The 22,981-nt window shown below is 39.6% G+C and overlaps 1 protein-coding gene across 1 annotated transcript in view; it reads right to left on the bottom strand.

The window, feature by feature from the left end:
* Positions 1 to 22,981, bottom strand: part of PAH (phenylalanine hydroxylase) — a 73,423-nt gene that overhangs the window by 6,420 nt on the left and 44,022 nt on the right. Inside the window, exons 5-9 of the mRNA XM_069099362.1 lie at positions 22,758 to 22,825; positions 11,393 to 11,589; positions 5,068 to 5,203; positions 1,674 to 1,743; positions 317 to 373 (exon numbers count right to left, since the gene is read on the bottom strand). Coding sequence (XP_068955463.1) covers positions 317 to 373; positions 1,674 to 1,743; positions 5,068 to 5,203; positions 11,393 to 11,589; positions 22,758 to 22,825 — 528 coding nt within the window. The remainder of the gene's footprint in view (positions 1 to 316; positions 374 to 1,673; positions 1,744 to 5,067; positions 5,204 to 11,392; positions 11,590 to 22,757; positions 22,826 to 22,981) is intronic.

Consider the following 22,981-nt stretch of genomic DNA (forward strand, 5'->3'; position numbering starts at 1 on the left):
CACACACACACACAACCCTCACAACAACCCTGTGAATTAGATGCTATTATTATTCCTATTACATGTGGCGAAACTGAAACTCAGAAAGGTTAAGTGACTTGCTTATGGTCACCCAGTTAGCAAGTTTCAGTGACAGATCTTTACTCCAAGCCCCATTATTTTATCTCTGTGCTGTGTGGATTCTTAAAAGTCTCCCTGACTTCTCCAAAACAGTCAAGTGTCCAGACTTCGGTAGTCAAAGAGCTCCTGCTTTTGCTGCTATAATTGTCTCCTAGGTCAGGATGATCATTCTAAAGTCCCACAAAGCTCATATTACCGTTGCAAGTTTCTCAATGTATTCATCAGGGGCACCCAAAGAAGCCAGGCCAATTTCCTGAAATAATAAAAAAAGTATGTTATTAGATGCTAGGGGTCCATCAACCAATTTACTAAATCTTTATTGTGTGCAAAGTGTCACATTGGGTACCATGGGGGGTAATGTAACATATATCCTGTCTGTCCCCATCTCTCTACTCACCCAGCCACCCCCCTAGAACAGTCTCCTAATTGAGCTCCCCAAATCCATCCTCTGTCATCTTCAATCCATCCCTCATACAGCCCCAAATCACTGTCCCTGAAGCACGAGTTTGCTCATGCCTCCCAACTCTCATATGCTACTCATCCTTCAGGTACCAGCTCAAGCACATCTTCTTTCATAAAGCCTTCCATGACCTCCCCTCCCATGAAAAAAAATCTTGTATATTAACTTTTCCATCTCTCCATACTCCTCTTAGGACTTTGTTCCAAAATCTCTTATGGTACTTATAGTCTGCCTTGCTTACAGGAGTTCTAAACCTGGAGTCTGTGAACTTGGTTTTAAATGTATGCTTGTGTGTGTATAAATACATGTGTGTATAGAATTGCATGTCAATACAATTTGGTTTCCTGTGTAATCCTCTGCATTCAAAAATGTCATTCTGGCCAGGTGTGGTGCTGTATGCCTGTAAGGATAGGTACCAGGGAGGCTAAGGCTGTTGGATCTCTTGACTCGGGAGTTCTGAGGTTTAATAAGCAATGCCAATTAGGCATCTGCATTAAATTTGGCATTAAGATAGCAAGCCTGGCAGAAAAAGTGCATGGAGGGGAGTACTAGGTTGCTTAAGGAGGGGTGAACTGAGCCAGTTTGGAAATGAAGGGCATCAAAGCTCCTGTGTGAGCAGAATGAGCCCGAGAAGTAGCCCTTGGATTTTCTTCCATATTGGACAAGATAGGGAAGGGGAGGAGAAGGAAACAACTATTGAGTGCTTACTATGTTCCAGACACATGTAGGGAGACCCAGTCTTTAAAAGAAAAATAAACAAAAAAAAACATTATTCTGAGGAGTCTATAGCCTTTATGAAACTATCAAGAGGCTCCATCTCTCTGTCTCTGTCTCTGTGTCTGTATGTCTCTCTCTGCCTATCTCTCTATCTGTCTGTCTGTCTGTCTCTCTCTCTCACATACACACATGCTAAGAAACCCTATATAAAATACTGTATCTGCATACAAATCTCTCACCTACCAGATTACAAATTCCTTGAAGGAAGATTGCCTTATTCATGTTTGTATTATCCATAGCACCTAGAACAGTGCGTTGTATACAGTAGGCACTCGATAAGTGTTTGTTGAATGTATACAGAAATCTATTTCCTCACCTGGGAAAACTGAGCAAAACTTCGATCAGAAAACAATGGAACATGCCCTAATAGCTCATGGCAGATGTCACTGAAAGAAAGCACAGAAGTTATGTATTATTCACAAGCAGGATGGCTTCAAAAAAATCAGGGGAGATTTATATGAACTGATGCAAAGTGAAGCAGGCAAGATCAGAGCATTGTACAGAGTAACAGAAGTATTTTAACAATTGTCATTTGTAAAAGACTTAGCTTCTCTTTTCAAGATAATGATCCAAGACAATTCCAAAAGACCCATGATGAAAAAAGCTATCTGCCTCTAGAGAGAGAACTGATGAGACTCTGAAGACAGATTGAAGCATACTTTTTTCACTTTCTTTATGTTTCTTGCTCTTTAAAAAAATTTATTTTTTGCAACATGGTTATTATGAAAGTATATTTTGCATGATTTCATATGTATAATTGATATCACATTGTTTGCTTTCTCAAGGAATGGAGGAGGGGAGAGAGGAAGGGAGAGAATTTGGACTCAATTATTTTTTAAAAACGAATGTTAAAATAAATAAAGTTAAAGGAGTAAAAAAAAAGTGTGTCTTTCACCAGCTTCACATGGGGCAAGAAGAAAGGTAAAAAAAATTATTGAGGCCCAAACTCTTAAAGAAAAAGAGGAATTGGAGTAAGATATAATGAAGCAGGGAGTATGGTAATAGTTAGGCATGGACAGTATGACTCCCTATTATTCATTCTGGCATTTAAGAGAGGGAGACCAAGGGGAGAAGGGGAAAGAGAAGAGGAAGGAAACAAACTGCATACTATGTGCCAGGCAGAAACTGAGATCCTGAGGCTTAATTTCTAAGGGACCAAAGGATTTAGGCCTTAGAGACCATCTGGTCCAACTCCATCATCTTATAGATTAGAAAACCAGGCTCATAGAGAGGAAATGACTTGCCCAAGGTCAAATATGTGATAAGTAGCATTATCAAGATTTGAAGCCAGGTCATTTACCTCCAAACCCAGCAAACATTTAACCAACCCAGAATTGCGGCAGTGGTGGGAGGACTACAAGATTCCACCCTACCTTGCCCCATAAGGGAAACTCAGTTGACACAAAATTAGGACCATACCAAGGATATGACAAAAGCAGAATTGGGCACAGGCTAGGCCAACTGTAGGACTGAGGCCTAGTGGGTTGAATGGTGCTACATAGTAATTGGAGCTGAGTAAGGAAGGAGCAGAGAAAGGTAAAGCACACCTTCCCTCTGAGATGATTACCTTCCATCCACAATGGACATTGCGTGTATGTACATGACTTTTTGCATGTTGTCTTCCTTATTAGAAAGTGAGCTTCTTGGGGGTGGCTACGTGGCACAGTGAATAGAGCAATGGCCCTGAAGTCAGGAGGATCTGAGTTCAAACTTCCAACTTCCAACGCTTAACACAAAAACTAGCCATGTGACCTTGGGCAAGTCACTTAACCTCAATTGCCCTCCAAAAAGCAAAAAAAAAAAGTGAGCCCCTTGAAGGCAGGACTGGGTTTTTGCCTTTCTTTGTTAGCCCCACTCCTTAGAATAATATGGGTCACCTAGTAAACTTAAATTTTTGTTTGTTGCTTTTTTTTTTGGAGGGCAATTGGGGTTAATTAACTTGCCCAAGGTCACACAGCTAGTTTGTGTGTGTGTGTGTGTGTGTGTGTGTGTGTGTGTGTGTGTTGTGTCTAAGGTCGGATTTGAACCCAGGTCCTCCTGACTCCAGGGCCAGTACTTTATTCACTGCACCACCTAGCCACCCTACCTAGTAAACTTTAATAAATGCTTGTTGACTGACTGACTGATTTCCCACAGTGACAAAAATACCTAGGTCCTTCTTGGAATTAGTACATTAATAATCTGGGATTTCCTTGGTGAAGAAGCAACGAACATCTACAAATATCAATGCACTTAGGTTCAGAGAGTTTCCTGAGGCTCAGAGAGTTGAAATGTTTTGCCCAAAATTAAATAGCTAATTAAGTGTTTGAGGCAACTTTTGAATTTAGATCTTCCTGCCCCGGAGTCTAAAGCTCTGTCTGTTGTGTTTGTTCCTCTATGGCTTCTCTGGATCAGATGGAAACTTCAAAATTAGTAGAAAATAGCCTTTGTCGGGGCGGCCGGGTAGCACAGCGAGTAAGAGCACCGTCTCCAGTGTCGGGATGACCTGGGGATCGAATCCAGGCTCAGATACTTAGCACCACACCCAGAAATAACTGGCGGTGTAACCTTGAGCAAGTTACTTAACCCCAATTGCTTAAAAAAAAAGAAAGAAAGAAAATAGCCTTTCTTGTGTCTACTTCGACTGATGCATCCATCTGGCATCCGTCTGTCAAGTACAAAGTACACAGACGTTTGTAGTCTGGTAGATACAAGAAGTTTCTACTTTGTGATTTCATTGGTTTGGAAAGTGGGGGGAGGAGGAGAAGGAGGAAGGACATATAGTTTTCAAGTTCCTATTATGTGCTCTTTACCAATATTGTCTCAAACTCCCTCCACCAGTTTAAGTTAGCACATTCAGCATCTGAGGGAGAAAAAGTGCTATTTCTCAGAGGTCTGCAAAGTTGGGATTTGCCCAGACCCCCACAGTCAATCTCTCTCAGATCCCTAGGCATCTGAGTTCAAGTCTCAAAGGCACCAGCTGCTCAGCCTTCAACACACCCAGATCCACCTCTGATATTAATACCCAGGGATCACTGGAGAAAACTATAGACAGTGACTACAGTAATAGTTGGAGAAAAATCCTCAAAGGAAGACAAACTCTGATTGTAATTGTAAAAAGCCAATATTGGTCCCAGAGAAGAGGTACTGAAATGCACCTCTTTCCTCTTGTCCAAGTGACAGCATAGGACATTAGCAAGGCAGAATGTGAAATGCATTGCCAGATGGTCACTGTATCCCTGTTTGGGGGCAGCTAGTTGGCAACCGTGTATAGAGTGCTAGCCATGGAGTTAGGAGGACCTAACTAAATCCATTCTCAGACACTTACTTACTAGCTGTGTGACCCTGGGAAAGTCACTTCACCCAGTTTGCCTCACTTTCTTCAGCTGTAAAAAGAGCTAGAGAATGAAATGGGAAAGCACTCCAGTATCTTTGCCAAGAAAACCTCAAATGGAGTTATGGAGAGTCAACCAGGACTAACTGGGTGGGTGGGGGAGGGATCATTGTTTTACTTAACTGCTTTGTTGGTGATGGTGGTGGGAGGGGGGAAGGTTCAATTCCGGGAGATGGATGGGGAGGAGTATATCCAGTAATGATTATAATGCATTAATAATGAAACAGCAGCAACAACAATAGAAATCAAAGTCAGGAACTCTCGGTTCATTTCTGTCTCATGGTCTCAGGCTATTGCCACACCCTGTCTCCATGGGATTCTTGGCTCAACTACTCACGGTTCTGGTGTATACATCGGCTTAGATCCATGTCTGATGTATTGTGTGCAGTGGAAAACCCGGAATGCCAGGCCACCCAGGAAGTCCCTGGAGGAAAGCAGGCCAGCCACAGGTCGGAGGCGAAATCCAGTACAGCCTTTGAGAGTTAGAAATGAGAGGTGGACAAAGAAAACAGCTGGTCAGACTAGGTTCTGACAGGCCTTTCTATAGATAAAAAGCCAGAGCCCACACGAGAACAAATGATGAATTAGGCAGAGTAAGCCTTTCTCTGAGCAATGAATGTCTCTGTGTGTATCCATATGTCTGAGTCTGTGTGTCTGTTTGTATGTGCGTGTGCATGTGTGCACGTGCATGTAAGTGACCCTATTGGGGGTTTCCTTGGCAGAGATACTGGAATGGTTTGTCATTTTCTTCTCCAGATCATTTTTCAGATGAGAAAACTGAGGCAAACAGAGTTAAGTGATTTGCCCAGAGTCACACAGCTAGGAAGCATCTAAGGCCAGATTTGAACCGCCAGGTCCTCTTGACTCCAGGCCCAGAGCTCTAGCCACTGTGCCACCTAGGTGCCCCCCCAAGTCAGTGTCTCTGCTCCAAACTTCTAACTGCCTGACCAAATGCTTATATAAAGTCATAGGACTTGATTTGGAAGGACCTTAGATGTTATCTGTATGTTCATCCTTATTTTACAGATGAGAAAATAGAAGCTCAGAAAGATCTGAATAATTCATTCATGATAATGTGCTAATCTGACTTAATCATAGATACTCACTTAAAGTCACCATGTCATGAATTTAGAAACAAAAGGGACTTTTGAGATCATTTAATCTAAACCTTTCAGGTGACAAATTAGGAATAGAAAATAATCAAATTCATATTACTTAATTACAAATAATTAGCAGAAACAAATATTATATAAATAACAAGGTATATAAATATCATGTAGATAAAATTAAATTTTTAATGAATAAATGTGAACTTTAAAGTTATAACAGTATGGATTTCAAACTACAGGCCAAGGGGTCCAAGGCCCTCATTTTACAAATGAGGAAACTGAAAATTAAGGAAATTAAATGACTTGTCTAAGGTCATACAGGCAACAAAAGGAAGAGAGAGAATTTAAATCTAGATTCCCTCTCAAGATTTATCAAGCACTGTCCTTAAAACAGTCCCATTGGAAAAGTTGTATTTGTATACCACCATATTCATCTATATGTATGTATATATGGTAGTAGATGCACATATATGTATACATATGTACATTTACATATTATTGTCCTCATATTGATTCAACTAGGTGGTGCAATGGATAGAGAACTGGGCCTGGAATCAGGAAGATCTGAGTTCAAATATGGCATCAGATACTAGCTATGTGATCCTGGGCAAGTCACTTAACCCTGTTTGCCTCAGTTTCCTTACCTGTAAAATGAGCTGGAGAAGGAAATAGACAAATATCTTTGCCAAGAAAACTCCCAAACGGTGTCACAAAGAGTCAGACATGAGTAACCAATAGCAAACCCTCATATTACAGACTTTTAAAAAAGAAGACCCAGAGAGATTAAAAGATTTGTCCAAGGTCATAGAAGTAATGATTGGCAGAGTTATGATTTGAACTCAGGTCCAATGAGTCCAAATCTAGTGTTCTTCCCATTTATTTACCTTTCCTAGCATTCACATCTTCACAGGAAACATTGTCTTAAACTAAAATAATTAAGCTATAATAATAGAAATTCTGATCTCATCAGCAAAGGCAGATAAGAGATACACTTGGGGGCTGAGGAGGGCTTTCCCAGTGTCCCTCAAATTGACCTTTTTCTCTTCAATAGTATTTATTATTTTAATGAGTTATTTATAAAAACCAATCAAACTTCAGTGTCCAAAATGTCATGACAACTTTTTAGGCAATCCCTCTAGACCTCCATCAGAACCTTCGATCCCATCTTCTTTTGCTCTTATATATTCCATATGTGTGTGGATGTATATACATGTATGTATAAGTACATGTATGTATGGGAGTATGTGTTGATTATAGGAGTGTTTGTGTGTGTGTATATATGTATAGACTCTGTTCTGGTTCCATTTTTGTGTGTGGAAGAAATATCTCAATCAGAGTGATAACAGGACAAGAGCAAAACCTCTCAAGAGGGAAAACATTTCAGAATTGATAGTTAAAGATGGAGAAGTTTTCTTTTTCCATTTAGTCCAAAGGCTTCAGACTAGGGCAATTTTAATGCTTTATTAATATTTCTAAGAGGGAGGGAGGGTTAGTCTTGTCCACATTTTTCTTTGCATTATTTCCTAAATGCCTACACACCAGTGTTCATATCATCCAGATGCTATTATGCAATTATTTTCACAACTTAACAATTCCTTTAGGGTGGCTTCCAAGTTTTTTCTAATAGAAATAAGGTTACCATAAAAAAACCTTGAGCAGATGTGTGTGTGTGTGTGTATGCACACACTTTGGATAACACTTTCATGTTTTGTTCCTAAAAAATGGAATTACTGGGTCAAACAGAATGTTCCACTCTAACAATATTCTGTTTGGCAATTTCATCAACAGTTAATAAGGATGCCTTTTTTCTACAACCCCACTAAGTTGGGAGTTTCATTGTTTTTCATCATTTTTGCAAATTGGACACATATCAGATGGCACCTCAAATTTGTTTCCATTTGCATTTCTTTGATGATTAGTAAAGTGGAGATTTTTTTGAAGTTATTGATAATTTATGGTTCTTTTAAAAAAAGTTGTCCTTTCATATCCTTTGATCAGGCATCCACTGTGAATGGACAATAATTTACAACTGTAATAAAATACCAATATTTTAGAAAATTATTCTCAATTTCTTTAGTCGTTGTTGTGGTGTTTTCTTTTTATTGTGATTTTGCTTATTTGCATGTCATCTTTTTATCATTTGTAAATGCTTTGTCACTTTTGTTGACATATATCTTAAAAACCTCTTGGTTTTATTTATGTTATTATGGTTTTTAATTTTCTATTTTTTGCTCTTATTTTCCACTTTCTTTTTACTTTATTCTATATTATTACTATATTCTATCTTGCTACTTTTCTTGCACCCTTAAAGATGAGCTTAATTCATTTATTTTTTCTTTTCCCTATTAATGTAGCCACTTAACAATACAAACTTGATTCTAAACACTGCTTTGACTATATTCTGTAAATATTGACATGTGGAATTTTTATAATTTTGAAATTAATTTTATTATTTCTTTTGAAGTTAGAAAAGATTATGTGTCATTAGTATTTGTATAATATATATACATATATATACTTATTATACATAAATATATGATATATTTAGTAGAAGGCAAAATACATTTTTTTCCTAAGAACTTATCCTTCCTACTATTTTGTTGAAATCTGCCCCATACAGAGGCAGAAAGTTTCCCACTGCTCAGCTCTTATACCCCTACTCCCTCATCTTACTGAAAGAGTACCTGGCAGGGTATTGAAAGCAGTGGAATATTTTCCCCTCACCCTATACCTGCATTAAAGTAGAGAGGATTTTTCACTTCTTTAAGCTGAGGGTCTTCTCAGCTTCCCCCCAGCTCTTTACTCCTCCAACTGGACTAAAGGAGACACCTAGATTTACTCACATTCCTGAAACTGAGCAAAACTTTCCACCTGGTTCACTCCCCAGTCACAACAGCTTCAGCTTATACCCAAGTCAGACTTGCTAAGCCTGTGCCTTCTACCATCATCTTCACTCCTTACCAGAATATCACATGATAAAATTTAGAATTATAATACAAAAGGTAAATTTTATAACCTAGGAGACCTAAGAGATAAAATTCCCTCCATAATGAAAGTTGAAACATCCATGGATGGGATTGAAGGTGTCTCAAAGGAGAAATTAAATCACAAATTGAATTATATAACAAATGTATTAAACCTATTAAAAGAAGATTTACTAGGAACACACACATACAAAATAAGGAACAGTTTGAAAGAAATTACATAATAACATCCAAAGAGTAAAAATTTTGATTAAAGCAGCAAATAACAGAATAAATGAAGTGAATCAAAGGTCAATTAATAATAACAGTAAATTTGAAGAGTAATCTTCATGTCTATCCTATCTGAAAAAGCACTTAATGGATATGCCAAATGATGGTACGAGTTTGGAAGACAACACAAAGAGAAGCAACTCCAGACAAACATGGATATAAAGAAGTAGTCACTTGAGGTCAGAGGCATCTTCAAGTAGTGGGATCTCTGACAACAAAGAAAAAAAGTCTGGAGTCAGAAAGACCTAAGTTTAAATCCATTCTCAGACACTTAATAGCTGTGTGACCCTGAGCAAGTCATTTGCCCCATTTGCCTCAGTTTCCTCATCTATAAAATGAGCTGGAGAAGGAAATGGCCAACTACTTTAGTGTCCTTGCCAAAACCCCAAAATGGCATCATGAAGAGTCAGTCATGACTAAAAATGAATAAACAGAGACCAAAGAGAGTTATCCAGGGATGTGCTGGTAAGTGTATAACAACTATCTATTGGAGGGAATTATATGCTGGACACATTTTTAAGTAAGTCTAGATCATTAATGAAATAATAAATCAAGATCTGATATATAGAGTTTGCTGATTTCTAAGGTGTAAATTCTCATACTGAAAATTTAACAATCAGCTCTTGGATTAGAGCTGGTTCTAACACATGGCTGGAATTATCCCTGGTAATTAAGAATTGAATCAGGAGGAACAGACCTTGGGACCTAGCAGAGATGTCACATTCAGGGGGAAGCTTTAAGTAGACTTAGCACAAGAGAAAACAATTTTGAATATCCGAGGAATACCAAGGCTTGGTCTTGTGTGTTCCCTACATGTCTGCCTCGTTACCACTGTACAGACTCCCATAGAAACCATGTGCATCAGTGGGAGAGTACATCCCAGGTTTCTGGAAAGGAGTATTTTGTAGCTCTTGATCTTACCTATGGCATCTAAGCAAATGACTTTGTGAAGAGCTATTTGTATCTATCATCTGATTATTAGTGTGAAGTACATCAGTGAGGGCTCATGATCTATAGTAGTAGGAATACAGACTGAGAGACTGCATATTTCAACCTGAGATTAATCAACCCCCTTGGAACCCAACTGGAAAGCCAAATGAAAAATGAGCACTTAAGAATGACATAAATAACATTTTCAAATCAGTCAATTACCCAAAGGTCAAGTCTTCCAGGTCCCCTTTGTCAGTCAAACAGGAAGGATTATCCTTGACAAGGCAGAGCAGCATTGTGAAAAGAAGGCCTGAGAGCTAAGAAGGTATGAGTTCAAGTTCTTATGTCACATACTGGTTTGAAAGTCCTTAACTTCCCAGTGCCTCCAGATAACTATTTAAAACTATAAAATATAGATGAGTGGTCAATCTGCATGAGTGGAGAGAGTTTCCTTATTGGGAATTCCCTATACTAAGGGATGCACAGGCCCAATCCTCCCCCATTAGCCCCTCCCTACACATTCACAAAGTCATAAAGTCACAAAACTCTACAGTTTGTAGAGCACTTTACTGAGAGCTGGAGGACAACTCAGAGGCAACAAGTCCATTGCCCTATTGTATAGTTAAGGAAAGGAAGATGCAGAGAAGTTCATTGGTTTGCTCAGGGGGCGTCCAGGGTCACATAGCTGGTAAGTGTCTGAGGTGGGATTCAAATCCCAGTCTTCCCATCTCTAAAACTAGGGGCCTGTTTACTAAATTGTGCTCCTCCTTCTATATAGGCATCGTCCCCTTCAGTCTGGAGGACCTCAGATCTTACAGAGAACATTGGCCTTATAGAGAAAATGGAGCAAGTATATTATTCTCATTTAACAGGTGAAGACATGGATGTCAAAAAAGTTTAAAGTGCTTGCCGTGGTCATATGGCTAGTAAGAAGCAGAGATAAGATTTGAATCCATGTCTTTTCCCCTCCCTTCCTCTTTCCCTCCCTCACCCCTCTCTCTTTCTCTCTCTCCTTCCTTCTCTATCCTTCTCTCCTTCCTTCCCTCCTTCCTCTCCTTCTCTCTCTCCTTCTTTCTCTCTCTTTTATTCCTTCCTTCTCTCTTTTTCTCTCCATCTCTCTCTTTCTCCTTTCTTCTCCCCCTCTCTTTTTCTCTCTTTCTCCCTCTTTTCTCTATAATCCCCCCTCTCTCCTCCTTTTTCCTTCCTTCTCTCTTTCTTTCCCTATCTAAGTCTCTCTATCTTACACATATGCGTACTACATGAGAAGGATACCAGAGGCAGGGAAATTCAGCAACCAGGATTATGCAAATATAATGACTCTTCCAGAAGAAGCTGTCCCACCTAGACCTTAAGTAGCAGGCAAACTTACTTTGCAGAAACTGAGAAACATCTTCCAGCTGTGGAATGTTGTCTTCTTGGAAACCACAGTATTTCTCCAGAAGAGGGAAGATGTGATTGTGCTCGTAGCAAGCATGAGTTTTATATAAAGACTTCAAGGTCCTGAACACCATGCTCCATGTTTTCTTCTCTTCATCAGTGTACTCAACTCTTGGGATAGGCTGCCCACTGTAACAAAGATGTAGAAAATATAGATATGGGTCTGAGAATAAGCACAGCCATAGCAGGAGATGATAGGATCATAGACCCAGGCCTAGAAGAGATTTCAAGGAAATGATATTACTATCAATTATAATAATCATAGAAAGGCTGTCACTTGCATAAGGTCATGCAGCTACTAAGTGGTAGAACCATGAGCTGAGAATCTGAATCCAAGATTTCATGAGTCTAAGGCTAATGCTTTCCATCAGACCATGGTGGCATCATAGGATCACAGAGAGAGCTGTAAGGAGTCATAGAGACTATTGAGTCTGCTTCCAAACCATTTTACAGATGAAGAAACTGGGGCATCAAAAGTCTAAACAATTTGTCCAGGATCACACAACTAGTGAGAATCTGAGGCAAAATTTGAACCCAGGTCCTCCTGATGCTCAATCCAGTGCTCTGTCTAGCTAAGTGTAATAGCTAGTATTCTATGTGTAATAGCTTCTTCAACAGGAAGTTGTAGAGTTTAAAAAATGCAAGAAATCTATCTCTTAAAATGGTGCTTTAAGCATAAGGTAATCCCGCCAGAGCCTGACAATGCTCCATGATGCCAACAAAGGAAACTGGAAGGATACTAGCAATGACCATCTGTCCACAGTCAAGTCTGGGCTGTTCTTTTTTAAAGGAATAATTCCTTTATGGGAAGATCTAACTTTATCATTATTAGGGTAGTCAGGAGTCTGTATAGACAAAGAACATGGGTTTGAGTCAATTATGTTGGAATTATCTCCAAAAAAGAATGTAGGGGTAAGAAAGAGGGATGCACTAGGAAAAGGGAGAAGTAGAAAGGGACAAATTTTCTCAGATAAAGGAGGCATACAAGCAAGAGATTTTACAGTGGAGGGAAAAATGACAGGATGGTGGTGGTGGTGGCAGGCAATATTTGAACCACATTCTCATCAGAATTGGTTCAATACATATATACACATCCTTGGGTTGGGTATGAAAGACTATCTTACCCCATAGGAAGACAAAATGGGGGGAGGCGGATAAGGAAGAGAGCAGATTGGGAAGGCAATGGTAAGAAGCAAGACAAACTTTTGAGGAGGAACAGGATACAAAGAGAAAGAAATGGATAAACAGAAAATTGGAATGGAGAGAAATGCACAGTTACTGATCATAACTGTGAATGTTAATGGGATGAGATGACCCATAGAATGGAGACAGTTAGAAGAATTTATAAGAAACCAGTAGATTGCATATAAGAGACACACTTGGGACAGAAAGGCACAAACAGAGTTGAAATGAAGGGCTGGACAAAGGCTATTATGCTTCAGCTGAAGTGAAGAGGAAAGGGGTGATCTCAGACAAAGTTAAAATAAAATTAGACCTAATTGAAAGAGATAATCAGGGAAACTATATTTTGCTAAAAAAAAAAGTACCATAGACAATGAAGTAATATCAATAAATTTTATGGCAAGTTTCTCTGATAAAAATTTCATTTCTCAAATATTTAGAGAAACAAGTGAAATTTATTTTAAAAAATGAAATGTTTCCCAATTGATAAATGGTCAAAGGTTAAGAACAAGCAGTTTTCAGAAGAAGAAATTAAAGCTATCTACAGTCATATGAAAAAATGTTCTAAATAACTATTGATTAGAAAACGACAAATCAACTCTGTGGTACCACCTCACACTTATCAGAAATGACAATTGCTGGAGGGAATGAGGGAAAATAAATATGCCCAAAGGCATATTTAATACCTTTTTAATATATAATACCTTTTGGTCCAACAGAGATCAAAGAAAAAGGAAAAGGACCTATACATACAAAAATAGTTATAGCAGCTCTTTTGATGGTGGCAAAGAATTTGGATATTGAGGGGATGCCCATCAGTTGGAGAATGGCTGTACAAGTTGTTGTATATGAATGTAATGGAATACTCTTATGCTATAAGAAATGGCAAGGGAGGTGGTTTCAGAAAAAAACATGACAAGACCTATACAAACCAATGCAAAGTGAACTGAGAACATTATGGGACATCATTGTGTATAGTAATAGAAATGTCATAATGATGAAAGATGTGGCTACCCTGATCAGTTCAAGGATCCAAGACAATTCCAAAGAATTCATGATGGGGAAAAAAATGCTCTTCACCTCCATAGAGAGAACCAATGAACTCTGAGTGCAAATTGAGGTAAAATTTTCTCTCAAAAAATTTTTTTTATTTTTTATGTGATATAACTGATATGGAAATGTTTTGCATGGTTTTGCATGTATAACTGATATCATTATTGTTTGCCTTCTCAATGGGTGGGGAAGAGCTAGGAGAGAGAGAATCTGGAACTCAAAATTTAAAAGAATATAGTGTTAAAATAAATAAATAATAATTATATAAATTTTTAATTAAGAAAAAAAAAGAATGAGTCCATTCCCCAAGCAAAGATAATATTTGTCAAGTCTTCAACCCTCTTTTAAAAGTGGGGATACCAACTCTTAGACAAGATAAGTCTCAGTCTATTTCAGCATGGCTACCTAGTTACAGGAGATGTTCCCATGGACCCTGAGTATACCAGTGTGTTCAGTTTGGGATGTGATATCATAGCACTTTCTGTATCTGCAAAAGGGGGCAATGCTACTCAGTGACCTCAGCTCTCACATTCAATGACCTATGATGTCAATTGAGGTGGAGAGGGTGTTTATCCCACACTTAAGAGTTGAGAGGGAGACAATCCATGAGTAATCTGCAGTGGCTAGCTATGATTCTGGAGAGAGAATTCCCTGAAGTGACAGCTGACCAGTAGCCCAATATATCAGTCATAGGCCCCCATCTTTGGGATAAAAAGTCACCTTTCCCAAATCAGTCAAGCTGAGGTCTATGGTCTATTTTCAACAAGAAGGAAAAGCTGTATCACACTCCTCAGTGAAACCAGATTTTCTTTTTTCCCTTCTTTTCTCCATTGTTAAACATTTTATGTTTATTTTTAGTTTACAACATTCGTTTCCACAAGATTTTGAGTTACAAAGTTTCTCCCGTCTTTCCCCTACCTGCCACCTCAGAACAGTGATTCCACTGAATATCCCTTCCTCCAATCTGCTGTCTCCTATATCCTTCCCTATTCCCCCTCTAACTTTCCAATAGGGCAAGATGGATCTTCATACCCCAGTGCCTGTATATCTTATTTCCAAGTGCATATAAATAATAATAATAATTTTTAAAACATTTTATTTTAAAACTTTGAATTCCAGATTATTTCCCTTCTTCCCTTGTCACCCACCCTTACTGGGAAGATAAAACAATTCAATATAGGTTGTACATGTGTAGTTATGCAAAACATTTCCATCATGGATATATTGTGGAAACCTGATTATATTTCAAAAGTATGTGCTTCTAACTACCCTTGCCCCTAATCTGCCCTCCCTTCTATCATCCCCTCTCTTACTCTTTTCCCTCCTACTTTCCTGTAGGGTAAGATACCAGTTTAGTATGTATGTTATTACCTCCTTAAGCCAAATTCAATAAGAGTAAGGTTGACCCATTCCCTTATGCCTTCCTGTTCTTCCCTTCCATTGTAAGTTTTCCCTTGCCTCTTTTATATGAAATAATTTACCCTACTCTGTCTCTGCCTATCTCCTCTCATTATATTCCTCTCTCACCTCTTAATTTTATTTTTTAAATATCATCCCTCCCTATTCAATTGATCCTGTGCCCTCTGTCTAGGTATACCTGTACACATAAACACACACTCCCATATGCATTCAAAAGCACATATACCCTCATATCTATATCTATATATATGTGTGTGTGTGTGTGCATATACATTTATATTCCCTTCAACTATCCTTATACTGAGAAAAATTTCATAAGTTATAATTATCATTTTTCCATGTAGTAACGTAAATAGATCAACTTTGATTAGTTCCTAATGATTTCTTTTCCCTGTTTACCTTCTCATGCTTCTCTTCCTTCTGGTGATTGGTTAATTCTTTGGATTTCTATTTTGCCCTCTGTTTCCAAAATATCAGGGCAATTTTCCTTGAAAATTTCTTGAAGGATGATTTCTAGATTCTTTTTTTGATGATGGCTTTCAGGTAGTCTAATAATTTTTAAATTATCTCTCCTGGACCTATTTTCCAGGTCAGTGGTTTTTCCAATGAGATATTTAACATTAGCTTCTATTTTTTCATTCATTTGGATCTATTTAATAGTATCTTGATTTCTCATAAAGTCATTAGCTTCCATTTGCTCCAATCTAATTCTGAAGGAATGATTCTCTTCAGTGAACTTTTGAAATTCTTATCCCATCTGGCAAATTCAGATTTTTAAGGCATTCTTCTCCTCATTGGCTTTTTGGGCCTCTTTTGCCATTTGAGTTAGTCTATTTTTTAAGCTGTTATTTTCTTCAGTAAGGTTGTTGACTCTCTTTTCATGATTTTCTTGCATAATTCTCATTTCTCTTCCCAATTTTTCCTCCACTTCTCTTATTTGGGTTTCAAAATCCTTCTTGAGCTCCTCCATGGCCTGTAACCAATTCATATTTTTCTTGAAAGCTTTTGGTGCAGGAGTTCTGACTTCTCTGTCTTCCTCTCGTTCCATGCTTTGTTCCTTTTTGTCCCCAAAATAGAAATCTAAGGTTTGACTGCTGTGCTTGCTTTGCTTCCTTTGCTTGCTCATGTTGCCACTCAATTACTTGACTTTTTTTTTTAAGCAATCGGGGTTAAGTAACTTGCTCAAGATTACATGGCCAGTTATGTCTGAGTGGGTGCTAAGTGTCTGAGGCTGGGATTCGATCTCCAGGTCATCCTGACACTGGAGCCGGTGCTCTTACTCGCTGTGCTACCTGGCCGCCTCTGAATTACTTGACTTTTGAGTTTTTTGCCACAGTAGAACTCTGCTTCCAGAGAGGAGGGCTTTGTCCCAAATCCCTGGGGTTTTCACAGATACTGGAGCTATTAGTTAGGTGCCCTCTCTGAAGCCTCCACAGGCTCTGGCCCCTGGTCACACACCCCAGGACCTTCACCCAAGACCTCAATTGAGATCCAAGCAGGTTAAAGCAAGAGTGACACCCCTCAGACTGGTCGCTTGTTCCCCCTATGATCTGCAGGCCAGGAGCTGAAGCTGCCATTTGATGGCAGCTGCATAGCCACAGTACCTCCACTGCTTCTCACCTTATCTCCCCAGGGGCAGAGGCTGGACCACACTCCTGGACCCCCTATTTCTACAAAGTCCACACTGAACTCTCACTTTGTCTTTGGCATTTATGGGTAGATAATTCTGGAAACCACCACAGCTGCTGGTGATTCACTCTCTGGAAATCCACTTCAGTTGCTGCTGGTCGGGCCACCCTGAGACTAAAACTGCAGGCTCACAAGGGGCTGTGCTTGGCTCCCAGCATGGTGTAATGGACCTTTCCTGCCAGCCTGCTGGGCTGCCTTCAGGGGGAGATTTGTTTCTCTCTGTCACTTTGTGGGTTTGGTAGATCTAAAGTTTGTTTAAAGTCATATTTTATAGGTATTTGAGGTGGTTATGGGGGGAGCTCACAGAGTTTTCCTGCTTCTATGCCGCCATCTTGGCTCTGCTTCTCTCCCCCACCTTTTCTCCATTTTTATGAGAAGAGGCAGATTGTAATTTTTTTCTCTTAAAGCTGATATAAAGACATGGTAAAAATTGTCATTATAAAAGTCAGAGATTGCTGTCAACATAGAGAAAATGAATAGACCAAAGACCATGTCAGATTAGTAATATGGAAGGAGTATTTTATTTAAAATCATAGGTTGGAACCAGAATGAAATTTAGCCCAACCCACTCATTTTACAGACAAGTAAGTTGATGTACAGCATAATTAAGTGACGTGCTCAAGGCCAGCTAGCGAATAATGTTGTGAGATGGGATTGAAACTTAGGTCTTTCTGACTCCAAGTCCAAAGAGAGGAAGTGACAAACAAGCTACAGAGCTGGCATTCAAATCCAGGTCATCTGATTCCTGATATAACCTTCTTTACATTTCCCACACTTCCCCAAACATGCCAGCTTTCAGGGCATTACCCTTAGGTTCATACCTTCAACCAATTTTCCTGTGCTTCCTCTATCCACAGGACCTACTAGATGGCCAAATACATGAATGAAAACTCATTTGTGAAGCACCTAAAACATGCCAAGAATTGTGTTAGGGATTGAGCAAAAATGAGACATTGCAGTGTCCTATGTCCTCAAAGAAAGATGCTATCATATGCTCTAGGCAGTGCTTCTTAAACTGTGGGTCGTGACCTCTTGTAGAATATCAGAAAAGTTGGCCACAGTAAAAAGTTTCTGAACCAACAACCAAAAGTTAATTAAAAACCAAAAGCATAATGAATCCAAGGTGTTCCTAGCAGCACTTGCCTCCTGCAATTTCACTGCTGCTTTGGTTCTGAACACAAAGCATGTGCACTTTGTTCCACACATGCCCTCAAGTCATGCAACACCAATGCTGCCAAAATGGGAAAAGGGAAACTGAGTGGAAAAAATTTAGAAGCCCTGCTCTAGACGGTGTTTATTAAGGATGGCATTTAAGAAAGAAGTTTGATTCTAAAATTTAACTAAAAGAGTTTCTGGTTGGTTCCAATTATATTCCATACAGCAACAATTTAGAAGACCCTAGTTTTAATATGGTAAACAGAAAGAAACAGTATCTCAGGATTCAAATGGATCACAGAGGTCATCTATTCCAATACATAGCTTAAACTGTAACCCTATCTATAACATTCATGAGAAATGGTCTGGCAGTCTCTGCTTAGAATTCTGGTGAGAGGGACTCACTAATGCCCAAGGTGACTAATTTCCCTTTTAGAGGACTCTAATGGCAATGAAGGCCCTCCTCAGATTGAGCCAAAATTGATTTCCCTAAGACTTCCTACCATTGCTCAGTGCCACCTTTTCAAGTCAAGGAAAGCAAGCCTCATTCTTCTTCTCAATGACTGGCTATCACTTTTTAGAAGTTGATTCATTGCCCCTGACAGTGATTAATTACTGACTTCTATATGGTAAGGAACATAATACAAACAGCCACAATTTCTCCATTCTTCATAAGGCAGCAAAACAGATTCATAGATTCTGGTAGAGCAAAGATAAGAGTGATCCTTCCCACCATATATTTGGGCTATGGATCCTTCCCACCATATATTATATAGGCTATAAGATATTTGCCTGAAAGATGGCTGAGTGACCTGTATATAAGTTTCCTTCTACTCTAAATCTGTGATCCTAAATCTCTGACTTGGTGGAAAGTGGGAGGAAAGGATTGAAATTTTGCCTACTCCCTCTTAATTCCAATACCTTCCCTTTGTTAATAATTTCATATTTGTCCTATACATAGTTCCTTGTATATGTAGATTTTCTTGTTGTCTCTCCCCAACCCCCCATTAAATCATGAACTCCTTGAGGGAAAAAACTATCCTTTGTCTCTTTTTTTTATATCAACAGAGCTTAGCACAACACTTGGCATGTAGTAGGTGCTTAACAAATGTTTGCTGATTGAAACCCTACAGAATTCTAGAACTGAATTACAGAATTTTGAAGAAATGGACCTGATAGATCATTCATGACCCAGAGTAGGAATCCTACTCATGGTATCACTGAGAATCATCCATCCAATTGTAAGCCCCCAAGGATGGAGAACTCTCTACAGACATTCACATTTTCAGACATCTCCAAATCTGAGAAATTTTGTCTTTCTAGCAAGGGCAGCCCTGAAATACTGCCTAGAAATCTGACCTCAGTGAGAAACACTTGGGTTCAAGTGTTGCCTTTAGCACATATTAGCTGTGAGGCTGTTGTCAGATTCTATGGAATGGCCCCAGGGACTCTAAGTCTGTAACAGCAGAGTAGGTGCAAATCTGTATCTGTGAAAGAAATTTCCTTATGGCAAGTTCCCCACACAATGAAATGATAGGTCTGGTCCAGAGGGTAAAAATGAGGCAAAATCTGCTTCATTTAATTAAGATCATAAGTAGATTTAGAGAGGACCTATAAGGAACAGCTAGGTAGCACATTGGATAGAACACTCATCTTCCTGAATTCAAATCTGGTCTCAGACACTTCCTAGATTTTGACCCTAGGCAAGTCATTTCACCCCTTTGGTCTCAGTTTCCTCATCTGTAAAATGAACTGGAGAAGGAAATGGCAAACTACTCCAGGATCTTTGCCAAGAAAACCCCTGAACAAGAACAATCTGTTTGCCACCTACCATTCCAGTCTTTTCTCCCCTTGCTCTCCTCACTCTCTATACACTCTACAAGCAGTAGTACCAAATTCATAGAAACGGTTCCCTGCTGGTCATATAGTCACTTAGAAAACCACAAATTAATATTATCTCTGTCTGATTGTATATTTCTTTTGTTAAACATTTTCCAGTTCCATTTTAATCTGGTTTGGGCTGCTCTAGGAGGTTTTGCAAATCATTTATACTCTGGGTTGGAATTTGACCTCTGCACTGTATACCTAATTAAACTGAACTGCTTGCTTTTCTTAAGTTAGCATTTCATCCCCCACCTATATACTTTTCACCTCTCCCTTCACTAAATCCCTGTGCTGGAATGTGCCCCTTCCTCCTTCCCTCTCTTAGAACACTTAACCACTTTCAACTTATTTCTTTTGCCACTTGGGGCAGAAAACCTTTCTTGATCTCTTTATTCACTGGAACTCCCTCATTTCTCTTCAATAACACATCTTCCCAGGAGAATGTCACTCCTTAAGAGCAGATTGTCTCTTTGTATCCCTAATGCCCAGCTCAGAGGAGGTGCTTCTTAGGTAATGTGGTGGATACAGAGTCAGAGGTTCTAGATTCATATCTTACCTCTTATTTACTACCTTCATGATTTGGGGAAAAAAGTCACTTAAACTCCTTGGGCCTCAGTTTTCTCAACTGTAATGAGCAGGTTGGCCTTAAAAGTGCCTTCTGGCCCTAGAGCTATGATTCTAGTAGATAATTCTTAGATCAGGTAAGTAGGAGACATACAGTATCTCACTGCATAAACATTGCAGATTTTATGTCAATTTGGGAGGGAAAAGTGAGGTGTGACCATTATGTGAAGTTTTAAAAATTGTGCTGGTCTTGATGGGGTACAGGCTCTGTATTCTCCTTAAATTTCCCCACTTGAGGCTATAATCCTCTCAACTAGCTTTTCATTATGGCTAAGCCCAATACTCTGTTACTCAGAATATAGCCCATCTTTGCTCATCTGTTACCTTCAGATTGCCTCCAACTACTTCCTACCCTTGATGCTGTCTAAACCCAATTCTCTTTGTTTTAGCAATACAAACATTCAAATTCCTTAAGAGTTTAGCCAAAGCTCAGATTCTGGCCAATATGGCAGATTTTTACCATCCTCTATAGGTGGGGTTTTTTGTTGTTGTTTTGCTTTTTGGAGGGCAATTGGGGTTAAGTGACTTGCCCAAGGTCACATGACTAGTTTTTGTGTTAAGTGTCTGAGGCTGGATTTGAACTCAGGTACTCCTGACTCCAGGGCCCATGCTCTCTATTCATTGCACCACCTAGCTGCCCTATAGGTGTTTTAATAAACCTTGTCCTTGGCTGAAAGAAGACTTGGGTCAAATTCATTCAGGCAGAACCCACATGTTGCTATTTCGGGGTCCCAGCACCCCTAAACCTCAACATTTTGGTTCCCTAAGACCAGGAAAACTGCCTAACCTCGTTCTTCTCCAGCCAAGACTGGAAGGTATGTAAGCTTCCCCCTCCCCCTATCCTTTTTTTGCCCTACAGTTGGGGTCTCTCTCCAAGGACCTTGGAAGTACTTTGCAGGTCTGACTTCTAGGGTTCCATCAGGTCAGACAGCTATAAGTCTGTCTAGAATTCAGCCTGATGCCCTTAGGTTCTCATGCAAGTGGTTATGTTCAAGGCCATGGACCTGGGCATTCCTTCATAGAGGACAAGGATGGACACTGTATCTCCAAGAGTATGCCCAATTTTCTCAGTTCTCTTGGCATTAGGGAATTGGGAAAACTTCAGGTACTTTTTTTGTTTTTCTTTGGCTGAAAGAAGACTTGGGTCAAATTCATTTGGGTAGGACCAGGTGTCGCTATTTCGGGGTCCCAGCACTCCTAAACCTCAACGATATTACTTAAAAATCATGTATTACTAAACTGTCTTTAGTGCAAGATTAGGATGCATGGAATACTCCTGAATATACCAAATACTGACCGTATATGTATGTACTGAGGATTCTAGGCTGCCAGGCTCACAAAGTGTCATAGACAAATGGTGAAGAAACTGCTGCTCTGTTTACCTTTTAAGCAGTATGACAAACAATGATACCATGTGATGATTACACGATGAAAGGCCTGACACCAAATTTTGGACCAAAAAATAATAGGTTGCAATGATTATGTTGTGGCCAAGATTCCGCAGTGAAATACAGTATCCAGGATATGAAGTCAGGAAGGTCAGCCTAAATCATTCTCAGATATTTTACTGGCTGTGTGACCTTGGGAAAGTCATTTAACCTCTCTGTGTCACAGTTTCCTAATCTGTAAAATAAGTGGGGGGGGGGGCTGGATTTGATGACCTGTAAGTTCCCTTCAAGCACTAAATCTGTGACCCTATGACCACCCACAACAAAATACCCAAGCTCCAAGTTTTTTCCTCCTGTCCATTTTCTTTTAGCCAGAATGAGCAGGGAAGGCAAAGAATTCCCCAACCCCTCCCCCTCCACTCTTCCCAAAACAAATCGCACCCTAAAATTGTGCAAGGCATCTAGGTTAGGTGGCTGGAAATAGGGCACTGAGTCCCAGTTTACCCAGAGACCACAAGGGATTCATTATCTGATGCCCAGAATCATGTAAATGATTCTCTTCCCCTCCACGGTCTTCCCCTTTGAAAGAATGGGGGGGAGACCAGAGAGGACTGATTCAGGCTAGAGTCCTTTGTAGTTATAGAAGACAAAGCTTCTGCAATTAGTCAACAAAGCCGTGAGGAGAGAGAATAAGCTCAATAGCACTGGGGGCAATTTCTTTTTGTCTTCGGCAATTTTTTGATAAATGCTGGTAGCCAGGATTTGGACACCCACACGGAAAAAAAGGAAAGGATACAGTCTCTAGGCAATCTTTTCTCAATCCAGTTAAGTTAGAGGTGAGGGAGGAGAGCCTTTGGGGTTTGCTTTCTTTTCTTGCCCAGCTGGGAGGTGAGGAACACTTACTGTCTGTAGTTGTAGGCAATGTCAGCAAATTGTTTCCTTCTGGCCCGGTACACAGGATCTTTAAAACCCTAATGAGAAAGAACATCATGTTTAGGATTATGGGATCAGAGTTTTAGAGCTTCAAAGAACCTCAAAAGCCTTCCAACCCCAGCATTTTACAGATGAGGAAACTGAGGTCGAGAGAGAGAGAGAGAGAGAGAGAGAGAGAGAGAGAGAGAGAGAGA

Source organism: Petaurus breviceps, unplaced genomic scaffold (assembly GCF_028583685.1).
Source record: "Petaurus breviceps papuanus isolate PSGF00001 unplaced genomic scaffold, PetGlider_PUasm1.0 379, whole genome shotgun sequence".
In the NCBI taxonomy this organism is placed as follows: domain Eukaryota; kingdom Metazoa; phylum Chordata; class Mammalia; order Diprotodontia; family Petauridae; genus Petaurus; species Petaurus breviceps.